At 32.6% G+C, this 13,631-nt stretch overlaps 1 protein-coding gene across 1 annotated transcript; it reads right to left on the bottom strand.

The window, feature by feature from the left end:
* Window positions 1-1,222: 1,222 nt before the first annotated feature.
* LOC134712122 (protocadherin Fat 1-like) lies at window positions 1,223-13,542 on the bottom strand. The gene is made up of 11 exons (XM_063573294.1): window positions 13,348-13,542; window positions 12,825-12,883; window positions 11,913-12,109; window positions 9,495-9,652; window positions 8,240-8,412; window positions 7,462-7,497; window positions 6,292-6,396; window positions 5,282-5,461; window positions 4,551-4,661; window positions 3,720-3,884; window positions 1,223-3,164 (listed from the first exon to the last, which is right to left on the bottom strand). Exons 1-11 carry the CDS (start codon window positions 13,362-13,364, stop codon window positions 1,897-1,899), a joined length of 2,469 nt encoding a protein of 822 aa, XP_063429364.1. The 5' UTR covers window positions 13,365-13,542; the 3' UTR covers window positions 1,223-1,896.
* Window positions 13,543-13,631: the final 89 nt, after the last annotated feature.

The raw sequence follows: 13,631 nt of genomic DNA on the forward strand, positions 1-13,631 counted from the left end.
ACAGGAGACCATACGCTTCCTCAATTTTAATGTACAGCTCATCATGGGACTTTTTCTAAACAATTAAAAATACGTCATATGTTATATTTTCCCCTTGCTTCAAATATTTTGTTTCGGATTATTTATATCAAATTTGCAGATACATGTTTGTAAATACGTGTAATCAAATGATATGGAGGTATTATAAGATTTAGATAATGCAAATGCGACTACAGAAACATTTTTGTGACTTAAAGGTTGATTTTCAAAGACTCTGAGAGAAAACGTTACGCAACATGCGTTACCGTTAAAATCAACCAAAATTGATTAATAGTATGATAGAAATATATTTTCCCAATAGTAATACAGCATTCTTATAAAATTGTTTCGTTTTTGCATTTGTTTTGAATCGATTTATCTACTGGAAGTATCCGTGAATTGAAATTGCACCTATGACCTTTGACCTCGATTAAAAAAAAAATGCACCATAATTTCTTTTGACGACCGGGATATTTAGAAAGTACACATTCTTAGCTTTCCAGTGATATATAATTTAGCCGTGTGTTAGGTAGGTGCATTAAAAATGTAAATTTGGCTCTCATATCACTCGCCTATAAGGTATATATAAATTAATGAAGAATTGTTGTGAGCCAGCTTCAGTGATTCTCTATATAATCAACCATTTTTTTTCAGAAAAAAGGGGGGTGCAGCCCTTCCTAATCCGCCTCTAAGCAATTACTAAGTTTTATCATAGTATTTTAGTAAATAAGATCGACAGTTCGTAGTACTATTATTAAGACCTACACGCTGAATCTTTTTTTTTTTTTATTTCACCCTTGAACACCTTATTTCATACTCTTGCGTGCTGCAAGGAGAATTGGAGAGTTGGAAAATTAGATTAAAACAAAAATTAATGTCTATGGTTTGATCTAAACAGAAGTTAAAACATCTTCCAGATAAGAGGCTAGCAGCTACTTCTGTCAAATCTTAATGGTGTTATTTTTTTTAAAACAGCTCATGTACATTTTGCTATTACTCAAAGTCTTAGGTTGGCCATCGTACAACAGCGTGACCACCATCGCACTTCAGCATAGATATTAACAAGTTCACGTCACAATGTCACCATCGTACCTCAACGTGTTTACCATCGCATTTCAGCGTAGAACATTGCACTTTAGCTTGACCATCGCGGTTATGAGTACCATGGCGGTTCCGAGTCCTACATAATTGCCAATAATACAACACTCCACACGAGACCAAATGACTTAATATCACTAGTATATGGGTATAAAATATATGTAATCTGATATTCTTTGCATAGCACAAATACAATGTAAAAATACAATTAACAAAAAAGCTAAACGTCAATTAGTCATGTACCACCGAGTTTATACATAGATAAAGATGATATGTAAATGCTTACTATATACATTTCAACTTGATGAAACATTAATAAATATAGACAATATTTAGAATCATTTTCATATTATTTGATTAAGGCGTTTTGGTACCTTTGGCGACCCTATAGTTCATATGTCTACAACACGTACGATATGACAAGTGGGCGTTAAAGAAGAGCGTTCACCTTATCCGACCCATTCATTGATAACCTGGGCGCACCAATAAATTGTCTTGTCCAAGCTGTCATGATAATGATTCTACTGCACCCATGTAAGAAATATTACAACTATAAATATGCATCTTTATAAAAGTTATCTTTGTTGTCCGTCTATATTCTGCATCGATATTTTTTGTTCTTAATAAAAAAAAAACTCCACCTGCAAATGTTCGAGATTATCTGAAATAAACATTTGTATTAAAAGTCTGGAATGCATTTCAAACTGGACTATATGGTTGAACTGAAGCTGTACATTATGTATTTCCAGAATAATGAGATTTATAATTATAGCCTTTTGATTATACAGTTACATCATCCATAGGTTCTGATGAAGTAAAAACAATTCCTTCGTCTCTTTGAATTGGACGAAAACCTGCTTGTTCACGACGTTGGTTATATGAATCATTACTGTCAAACGTATTCCTTGGTGACATTTGAGTATTATAGCCTTGATTATGTCTCGACTCAGTGTTGTTATAGCCTGGAGAGATTCTTGGATCATTAGTAGGTCTGCTATTTGTCTGTCTATAGGCAGGCTGTTGACTGGGTTCAACAGAAGGTCTTTCCCCATGTCTATAATTTGGGGACCGTCTTTGGTCGTTGTTTGATGGATGTTGATAATTTGGAGAATGTGTGGCATCATTAAAAGATCTTTCCGGAATGTTTTGATCAAAGCGATATCCTGGAGAAAGTCTTGTATCATCTATCATCTGTCTTGTGTTATGTGGTTGGTTATTTCTTCCATAATCATGTGCAGACCTATCTTGGGCTGATGGCAGATATCGTGGAGAAAGGTGAACTTCGTTCTCTGAGTATTGCTGTTGACATTTGGGTGCTTGTGAATTGTATTTGTCACTTGGACGGGGTGGTTCAAATCTAGGAGACGGTAATTGACCAGTTTTATTACTTGAATTATTATATCCAGGTGTTAAGGACATGCTTTTACCATCATAACCACCCCGTTCTGTAGGCTGATTAGTCCTTGGAACATTTTGCGTTTTATTTGTATCTGGTTCATATTTCGAAGATGGCAATGGACTATCCTGATCATCGGTTTGATCGTTATTATGGCGCCCACGCCGACCTGTCTGTCTTTCTTTACGAGGCTTTGGTACAGGATTCTGAGAAACTGCGTTGCTATTGCTATTATTATATTCATCGTACCTGTGCCCAGGATTAGCGTAGCGATCATCGTCACGACCTTGTAAGTCAGCAGGACGATATTCCTTATAAAATGCATCACTCTTATAGTCACCATGTGAACTTTTATCAGGAGAGGTATTAGTTTTTCTTTGGTCAGGATGTGCGTATTGAGAATTGTTTACAGAATATTTAGTAGTCTGACCAGACACGACGGCATTATCCCCTGCAGATAAATTGTAGTATTCTGAATTCTGTCTATCAAAGCCAGTTTTACCAGCATCGTCAAAAGCTAAATTAACTTGTCCAACACTAGCGTCAGTATCCTTTGGTGAAAATGCTACAGTGTCTTTCGTTTCTTCCGAATCCTTACCTCGTCTGCCAGACATACGTCTAATACTTCTTCTGACAAACTCTCGAGCAATAGCTGCGGAAAAAATAAAAGTAATTTATATCATCTCTAGCTAACTATAAAACAAGGTTTAATACACAGTTTTGTACAGACGAAAGTGACTGTGCCAATTCAGGAATATAACAATTGTTCTCAATTCGTTTGATGTGTTTGAGATTTTGATTTTGCCATTTGATAAAGGACTTTCCGTTTGGAAAATTTTCCCGGAGTACAGTATGTGTTTTACTTTACCTTTTTTTCTCTATGTTGATGTAGCCTCTATTGCTTTTATTTTTGGTTCCTATTTCGTTTCTACTTTGATCCCCTTAATTAAATCGCATAATTGAAAAGTTTAGTTGAAGTGTGTCTAATAGGTAAGCAGTAAACTTATAATATTACTTGTTAACTGACAAAATAATATGTTATTCGATTTAGTTCTGTATTTGATAAAACTGATATTGTATACACCAGTAAAATGTATGAAGTAAGTAAAAATAACAATAACAACTACTGATAACGTACACACGCCCTTTAAATATGGAACATTTCTTAACCTATTATAACATGTATTTGGTATTTTATAACACTCACTATATTGCTTTACAGTTGCTTCATGTCCATAAGCTCCTGGGCTGTTGAACAGGTAGATGATGTATGCTATCACACACCCAATTATTACAACCAGTGGGATACAAAGACCAATGGCAACTTTAGCACCTATATTTAAACCTGTTTCTTGGGGTACAGGTCTAGTAACTACAAAAGCATATACAACATCATTATTATTCAATCAAACATCAATTATTGACAGAGCAGTGCACAATAAAATATCACATGCAAGTTTCTAAGAAGGGTAAAAAGTGACAACGCTCCCTTTAATGTTCACAAATTTCAATACAATTAAATATGTACTATTATTTTCTCTCTTAACCAAACAACACTTGTTTCATTAGTATTAAGTAACAAAGAACTGTATTCATTAGACACACATTAAAATCAATCAGTTAATTCGTGTTTAAGTCTTTTCCCCTATCTTTCAAAAAGAGTTTTTTTTTCAATATAAAGGGCTAGATCGGTTGAATAATTGTTTGTGTTAATAAAAGAAATAATGCTTTATCTCAGGTTATATTTTGACCATTTATTTATATTACATATCATGTAAATTTGTACGAATTGACTATGTTTGAAACTGTTCATCTTCAAAGGAACTGCAAGTAATAGATTTCTGAAATTTATCATCAAGTTTCTTGTCAAAATGCTTTACCATGATGATGTGACACAGTTTCAGATTCATCTGTCATCAACTTTATGTTTACCAAATACTTATACTTCCTAAATATAATAAGCATGTATTATTTAATTTCAAATACTAAAAGTGGGGGTACCACAGTTCTTCTTAAAACAAATCTAGAATGTATTTACCTTGACAACGCTGACCAGTGTAGTCTGAAGTACACTGACAGGTGTAGGACATGTCTCCCTCTATACAGACTCCATAATTCAAGCATGGAGACGAAGCACATTGTAACGTAGCTGTAAAATAATGTAAACAAAAACAATGATCTGCATCTTAAGAATTATTACATTGTCCTAAAATCGCTTTAAATGCGGTTTTTAAATAAGATTCGTTAATATGATGATTGATGTCTTATTTATCCAGCTTAAAATTACCTTAGTAGTATTTGGCCAAACCTTTCGGAAATTTCGGTCATCGATACCTTTAATCTTTGTACTTTATTTGGCGCTATTAACTTTTTTATTTGAGCGTCACAGATGAGTCTTTTGTAGGCGAAAAGCTTTTAACATAGTTGCATTGTAAGCGTATATATGTTCAGCCTAACAGAAGTTCCACTGGAAACTTAATTATAAACAAATGTCATAATATCTCTTCCAGTTGGAGCAAATATTCTATACCAATTAATTCGTAAGGAACATATACTGTAATATTTATTCAAGAGGAATTCCAGAATATTTTATTTACTTTTGAAACTTATCTCATGAAGCAACTTTTATTTCGTGACAGCAACACTGATAGTTTCGATCTTTTCATATTCAAAACCACTGATCTCTTCTTTTATAAATCTCCCATATATATATATAACTCGTCTAAACATCAACCCAACAATATATATATATATATAATAAACACTTACTATTTTCACATTTGGCTCCTATGTAATTCTGTGGACATTTACATGCAACCATTGTTTCAGAATCTAAATGGATAGCTTCGTCATTGATTAGTTCACCATTGATGAAGACTCGACCATCGGTAGCTATGTGACTGCTATTTATTGCATGACATTTTCCTTGGTGTGTACATGGACACTGGTCTGTAGACAAAATTAATAATTTAAAAAATGCAATAATTAACATTTGTTCTACAAACATGGTGTAGTTGAAAGTTTGAACCTATATCGAGTCAATGTAAAATTAAAGAGATGATGTATGATTGCCAATGAGAGAATTATCTACCAAAGTTCAAATCAAGTAGATGTGAGAAATTATAGGCAACCGCACCTTCAACAATGAGAAAAATTCATACCGTATAATCGACTATAAAAGGCCCTTACATAAAAGTATGAAATAAATTCTTTATGATATTATTGAGTTTACTTTCTTAGATGTTTGCTTAATTGTTTTAGATTAAACACTGCTGTGACATGAAGATGTATATTCTTAAACCGGGAAAACATCTTTTAGGGTATTTTATCAGTTAACAATGTTTTTTTTAGATATTATTGTTCTATTCGTCTATTTATAAGGATATTTGCAAATTTATTCAATTTGTAGTTTCTGAAAAGTAAGTTGGTCGAAATGAATGCAAAATATTAATCCTGTCACTGAAACAAGTAAATTGGATAGACTCTTCAATGCTCTCGTGTGAAAGACCACCTACGGTACCCTAAAAGAGCTTCTGACTGGCGTCTTTAACTAGCAGTGAGCATGACACTCCCACTATCTAAGCCATAAAATCTAACGACTGTTAAAGCCATCATCTTCTACAAACTTTAGTTTAAACACAAACATGAACAAAACCAAAGTTTATTTATTAGTAGTTTGAAAATACTATTTAGTTTTTACTTCAAAATTTGTTCCTTGTATATACTGTCCATTTTTAACTGACCGTTTATTACGGCTATAGGATGATTTTTTAACTTACATTGGCATGAGTGTCCATATATTTCATCACCGCACTGACAGTTATATCCATTTATATCGGCGGTACATGTACCTCCAAACTGGCAAGAGTTGACTACACAGTCATCTTAAAATGGAAACAATTTTATTTCATTCTTTCAATTTTGATAATGAATAGAAATGGTTTATTCGGATTTTAAACCTGCATTGGTTGAATTATGATATCCATTAGATTTGATGTAGCGATTAGCTATCATATAGTCTCTATAATGATTAATAAGTTTCAATCTATACTGTGTTCATAGCTGGTGTCTATATGTTGTTTACAGCATACACCTTTTTCTTCTAATGTTATCAAACATGTATATGTATCGCAAAGTATCGGTACAGTAAATGATCACGTGATTTAAAAAGGCCCGACTCAACGTACAAACAACGGAAACAACTAGTATAATGCCTGCATATGCAGATTATTTATCTCGTCGTGCTTAAATCTACAGAATAACGTAGAACGCAACTTATGTGTAGCATGTTTCATTTCCAAAAGTGTCTTTAAAAGAAATTTCTTCGTCATAATAGTATTTAAACGTCGAAAATGTTTACACTGATGACTATTATGCAATGGTCATAATAACGACACTTGGTGCCTACATGCTGAACAATTGCACAATCATCTCCAACTACATTACATCTGAACACAAATCGAAATGAGCTGAGTTAATGTTTTACAAGACGATAAAGCTCAAATGACTGCTTATAACGAATTTATATTTACAATATAAAAAAGAAGATGGGGTATGTTTGCCAATGAGACAACTATCCACAAAAGACCAAAATGACACAAACATTAACAATTATAGGTCACCGTACGGCCTTCAACAATGAGCAAAGCCCATACCGCATGTAGTCAGCTATAAAAGGCCCCGATAAGACAATGTAAAACAATTCAAACGAGAAAACTAACGGCCTTATTTATGTAAAAAAATATGAACGAAAAACAAATATGTAACACATAAACAAACGACAACCACTGAATTACAGGCTCCTGACTTGGGACTGGCACATACATAAATAATGTGGTCCGTTATTGTAAATGCTTGTTCTGAGAAAAAAACCACAAAGTTATTTGTTTCAACTTAAACTATGCTGTTTGTAGCTTAAAGATTATCAAACATTATGTTAAGGAACATACCAACAAATACAACAAATGAGTCAGCTACTGCAAAATCTAGAAAATATAAGAAAAGCAACAATTAATACTGTTTGTAACAAAATCTAGATAATATAAGAAAAGCAACAATTAATACTGTTTGTAACAAAATCTAGATAATATAAGAAAAGCAACAATTAATACTGTTTGTAACAAAATATAGATAATATAAGAAAAGCAACAATTAATACTGTTTGTAACAAAATATAGACTTGATAAGAGACAACAGCAGTTTAACCCGATGTCTAAAACTCTTAAACGTTCATAACGTCAGAGAGGGTCACATCTTATATTGAACTTAAATATATTCATTGTTTTCAAAGACATAATAGACTCTTCATTAATCAGAGAATATAAATCCTATTCAATGTCAAAACACATATTTACATTATATAACCAATTGATGAACGACCTCATCTTTTTCTTAAGCAAAATTATTTTACCACGTTACACCATCACACAATTTTCTAGTTTAGTTTTAGTATTACTGATATTTACTACAATATATACTAGAACACATTTTCACAACTATGATGTGCACAAAGACTGATAGATAGATATACAATTATTTTTTTTAAAAGGTGGTATGATTGTCAAATGAGACAAATCTTCAAAAGAGACCAAATGACACAGAATATATGCCAACTTTTACAAGCAAGCAATTAATTTGAATTACGTTTTGGAGGATTGATAAGATCTAGAAAGAGAGAAATCCCTCTTATTTACGTCTGCCCTCTATGTTTTATACGTGTTTTAATACCTTTTAAAATCATACTGTGGGCATTTGGTGAGTATAAGAAGTATGGTGTATTAGTAGTTTGATTTCCACAATGTCGTATTATGTTTTTGTCTATTGTTGTGAACCATCCGTTAGCGATGTCACAGTCCATTGATTCAGCTTTAAAAGCATGAAACGTTCCCGTTCCGTATGACCTGAAGATAAAAATATAATTATTTAACAAAATATCCAAGAATCCTAAATATGCAGGCCAATTGCATAATAAGTTACTGAACTTATAAAATATTGATGTACATTACTGAAACCATATTTCGTTCAAATACAATAAGAAGCAGCAGGATTGCCAGTGACACAACTATTCACCATACTCTAAAGTATCTACAGACATATAAAGGGACTTTTCGTTTTGAATTTTCCTCTCAGTTCAGTATTTTTGTGATTTTATTTTGTATTTTTATACAACCTTGCTCTCACAACGGACAAAAGGGATCCATACCATAAGGCCATAGGTCCATCAAATAGGAAAATTCAAATGACTCATTAATGTCAATGTCTATGAATGACATGGGATATATTTTGGGGTGAACTATACAACATAATTAAAATATATACATTTCCTAGATACAAATCAACATGCAAAGATATGATACGTTCACTACAGGTATTTCACATCCAATCTGGTATATCTGCATGAGCTTACATGTCAGTAACTGCTAGTAGTTCTTTGCTTATTTATGTATCTTTGGCATTTTGCTTAAGTTTCTTTTGCTATTTTTTCTGACATCAGACTCGGAATTCTTTTGAACTGAGTTTAACTGTGCGTGTTGTTGTGTATTTATTTATTCTACATTGGATAGAGGTTTTGGGGATGGTCGAGATCTCACAAAATATGTTTATCCCCGAAGCATGTTTTTCACCTGTTCCAAGTCAGGACTCTCTGGCCTTTATTAGTCTTTCATGGGTTTTTTTTTATAATGGTTAATTTATATGTTTTAGAGTTTACTGTGACGTCCATTATCACTGAACTAGTACACATTTTGTTTAGGGGCCAGCTTATGCACGACTCCGGATGCGGGAAATCCCGCTGTGTTAAAGACCCATTGGTAGCCTTCGACTGTTTCCTGCACTTTGGACCAGTTGTTGTCTCTTCGGCATATTACCCATTTCCATTTTCAATTTTTTTTTATACACAAACGAATCAATATATAATCGAAACTCCGGTAAATATCAGCAGTTTAACTAAGGCGACATTGGTGATGTTTAAGTTAAAACTTACCCTTCTAAGCTAAAATGGTAGTTACTTGAAGAGGTAAGATCAGGGTATGTTGATTGTAATATAAGCTCATTGTTAAACCAGGCTGTTTTGTTCGTTTCGGTTCCATTAAAAACAACCATTACAACCTCCTTTCCACTGCTATATAATCCTAGTTTCACCTTTATATAAAATAGTCAAACTGTTATTGCTGGAGATGAGGACGTTCTCCTATTATGATATACATTTAATTTTAATCTAAAACTACAGACTGTGCTATTTTCGTTACGAAAAAAGGATGACACAGGTTTTCAGTGTTTAGTTTCTAATGAATCCATGTTTGAAACTAATTTCGCTATGCGTTTTGGGGATTATCAAATTAGTAGACTGACCATACATATAATATTTCCTTTAATGTGCCTAATTTAAAAGCTAAGGAAAGATTTGATAAATTTATTATTTATTATATAATGAACATTATTTATTATATGAACAGATGCTTCTTTTGCGTCTTTTCAAAATATGTAACGATCGATTTTTTTTTTCATTTTCATATTTTTTACATATTATATTCAGACGCATTTAAATAAATTACTAAACACAGAGATGCCCCGATCCCTACTCTGAAGTAACTGTATTGCAACAAAGTCAATGTAGGACTTTTATATATCTATAATACTAAAATACTAAAATTACGAGGTCCAATTTGTCAGCCGTCATCACGTAAAAACGACGAATCAAAGAATTCAACTTTATATATAACTAATATAGTACAAAGGTGTAGATTGAAAATTACACCACTCCAGGCCCTTTTGTTTTCCATGTAATTAATATTGCCAATAATTAAGAAGTTCCGGGTCGAGTCCGATACCGATACCAATAGTATATTCACCGGTTACCTATTACCTTATCTGTACGTTCCGCATCTGACAGGCGCACCAACAAACAGTGTATTCAGGATTAATATGCTTATTCAGGATTGATATGCTATATACAAGGTTGACACTACTAAATTGTCAAATTGTTACAGGTCTATTGTAGTATTTTAATCAGTAAGACTTTCTAAGATAACAATAAGAATACTAAAAATCTGGACAAAAAAATAAGGCATATAAGAACAGTTTTCAATTTGTTAGCGGGCATGACGTAAAACAGCGATTCAGAGAATTCAACTTTATGATAACTAATATAGGACAATGCTGTTGATTAAAAAATACTCCATTCCAGGATCTTTTGTTTTTCAAATAATTAATATTACCAATAATTGATAAGTTCCAGTTCGACGGGTTCAAACAAAAAGATTTGAAAGCAGAGAAAACTGTGTATCTTATTAATCGGCATGACTTTATCAGATGACAATACTAATACTAAAATAGACTTGCGCATAGTTATATACTAAATTCAGTCACGTACTCGCGATATCACGGGTGTGTTCTAGTACTAGTATATAATTGTGTCTTGGAGACACAAATTATGCCCCTGCTGCAGAAGTAAAGTGTCATTCTAAAATACACACAGTTGAGCAGGACAAGGTGGTACACTGATAGGGGAGTTATCTGGAAACGTTGAGTACCACTTAAGCAAGTATATACTAGTACTAATAAAGGGCTGCGCTTTAGCGCATGATACGCCCGTTGCTCTTTTAACTTGTCTTTTATGCTTTAAATGAATTTATATGATCAACTAGAAATAGTGTGAGCCCTGTCAAATATCCCCCCCCCCCCCCCCCAAATAATAAAAACGGTCATTAGATATAAACAATTTATCAAAGTTGCATAAAATTTTGTGAAAGTGTTAGTTATTGTCCCACAATTGGAAAATCCCCCCTTTTTTAAGCATAAAAATTCATAACAAGGAAATGTAATATCTGAAATTTATAAAAATTGAAAGAGAGCTTACATCAATAGATATACACAATTCACCAAAGTTTCATGGACATTGGTGAAAGCCTTTTTGAGTTATGGTCCGAAGTGTTGAAAATTCCCCCTTTTTTATGAATAAAGCCCCATAAATCCAAAACTTAAAATCTGAAATTTAAAAAAAAAACGAAGAGGAGCTTACGTCAATAGATATAAACAATTCACTTAAGTTTCATGGAAATTGGTGAAAGTATTTTTGAGTTATTGTCCGAAGTGTGGACGACGGACGGACGGACGGACAACAGTATACCATAATACGTCCCGTCTAAAAGACGGGCGTATAAAAAATGACAAAGTTCAAATTGCGCGTTAAAAATACGAAATTAAACATATGTTTTGATAACAAACAATTATTCAGTATATTTATAAAAACGAAATACCAAGACTACCCAAAGCAAACTTCAAATGTATGGTATATGCTGGTGTAAATTCGCCCCAATCATATATATATAAATCTCATAACTTATGTTTATTAAATGCTGCATTTAATATATATATATTATTTTTTTATTTAAAATCTTACATATTTGATGGCTTGACTAGTCCATTGGTTGACAATACTGGTCTTGTACGTAGGTTGATACGGTGACATATATGAATGGATTACTGTGTGGAACCCAGATGGATTATCATTCACAACATCCGAACTATTCCATAGCTGGTACATTGATTTTCCACTGTCTAATTTTCCCATTGAAACTTTGAATACAACACGCCATCCTAATATCAAAATATACATTAAAATTGATTTCGATTTCATATAAGTTATAACATTGGGACAGACTAGTCTACACATATCTAGTTTTTTAATTTGTTATTGCTCTATGAAAATATGAATCACAAATAATTCATAGCTTGCTTCTTTACACCTTAAAATTATGTAAACTGTTTTCCTCAAATTACATTACAGTTTTACAAAAACAGTAACTATCCTTCATGTGTTTGCCTGAATTGTACGTGTACTTAGGTTACAGATCTAGTCGAGTATGCAGGCATTTAGGGACAAGAGTCGTGAGACTAAAAAGGTTCATATGATGTATAAATAAATGTTTGTAATTGTCTGAAGGACAGTACGTGAAAACAGTTCTTCAAAATATTTCAAATATTCAATTGGTTATTCAAATAAGCAGCCTTCTGGCGCATTCTTTAAAAAAGTCATAGATGCATGTATTATTTTATTGATCATTTACTATTATTTGTTTTATTGTTGATCTATTTTACTTGGTTATGTAATAGATGTACAAGTGCAATTAGTCTTTCCGTTATTAGTTTACTTCTGATGTTGATGCATCTTTAACAAAATCATAAATGTACAGGATTGGTACTGGACTTGAACGGGGGGATTCAAAAGAATTTTCTTCTTTTTGAAGAATCAGATACTCATGATAATAAATAGTAGACATCCCTTTATTTATTTCACAGCCTACATCCTTACCATTTACTGTTATCGCCGTTAGCAGTAGTAATACCAGCCTTCGAAATAACGAACTCAACCTGAAATTTAAATATACCCTATTAGAACCCCATTTACCTGTAAAAAAACATTAGTTGTCTCCCGTTAAATGTATTTACCTGGGGGTATTGTCAGCTACTACACCTATAAAACTGTTGATATGAAACGAAGATAAGGGGGAAATATAGAAATCATACCAGAAATAAATAAATTAACATCCGAATACACTATTTATACGATCTTATTCATTGTATGTTTAAATGAAAGAACAATTCGCATACATATTAATTGGCTTCCGGTATTTCAGGTTGCAGGCTATTTGTCTCGGTGATTTTCCCAGTAAACAGCTGGTAAAATCTGAGAATAAAATATACAAAAGATAAACTGAAGAAAATTGGAATTGTTTTTGTTCACAACAAACATTTATTGAATACGTAGATGTGTCAGTCGCATGTATACATCACACTGAAACTTGATCAACAATGACGATAATTACGTAACGTACCTATTATTTTGAACCATGTTGGACTTCAGTCGGACTTATAGTCTACCAATTAATATCCTATCTATGTGTTTGTTTTTCATGGTATTTCTGTAATTTGATTATATCTCCAACCAGAATATAATATTTAGATAAACTTTACTTCACTACTGTCTCCGCCAAAATTATTAATTGTTACCTGAGATAAACAACGAGGTACCTCAGGGGAAAACATGTTTTATATATCTCTTTTATAATTTTATAATTTTTTTTTAGAGAACTTACTTTTTTTTTAATTTCTATTTTAC

This window comes from Mytilus trossulus, chromosome 3 (assembly GCF_036588685.1).
Source record: "Mytilus trossulus isolate FHL-02 chromosome 3, PNRI_Mtr1.1.1.hap1, whole genome shotgun sequence".
NCBI classification, from domain to species: Eukaryota; Metazoa; Mollusca; class Bivalvia; order Mytilida; family Mytilidae; genus Mytilus; species Mytilus trossulus.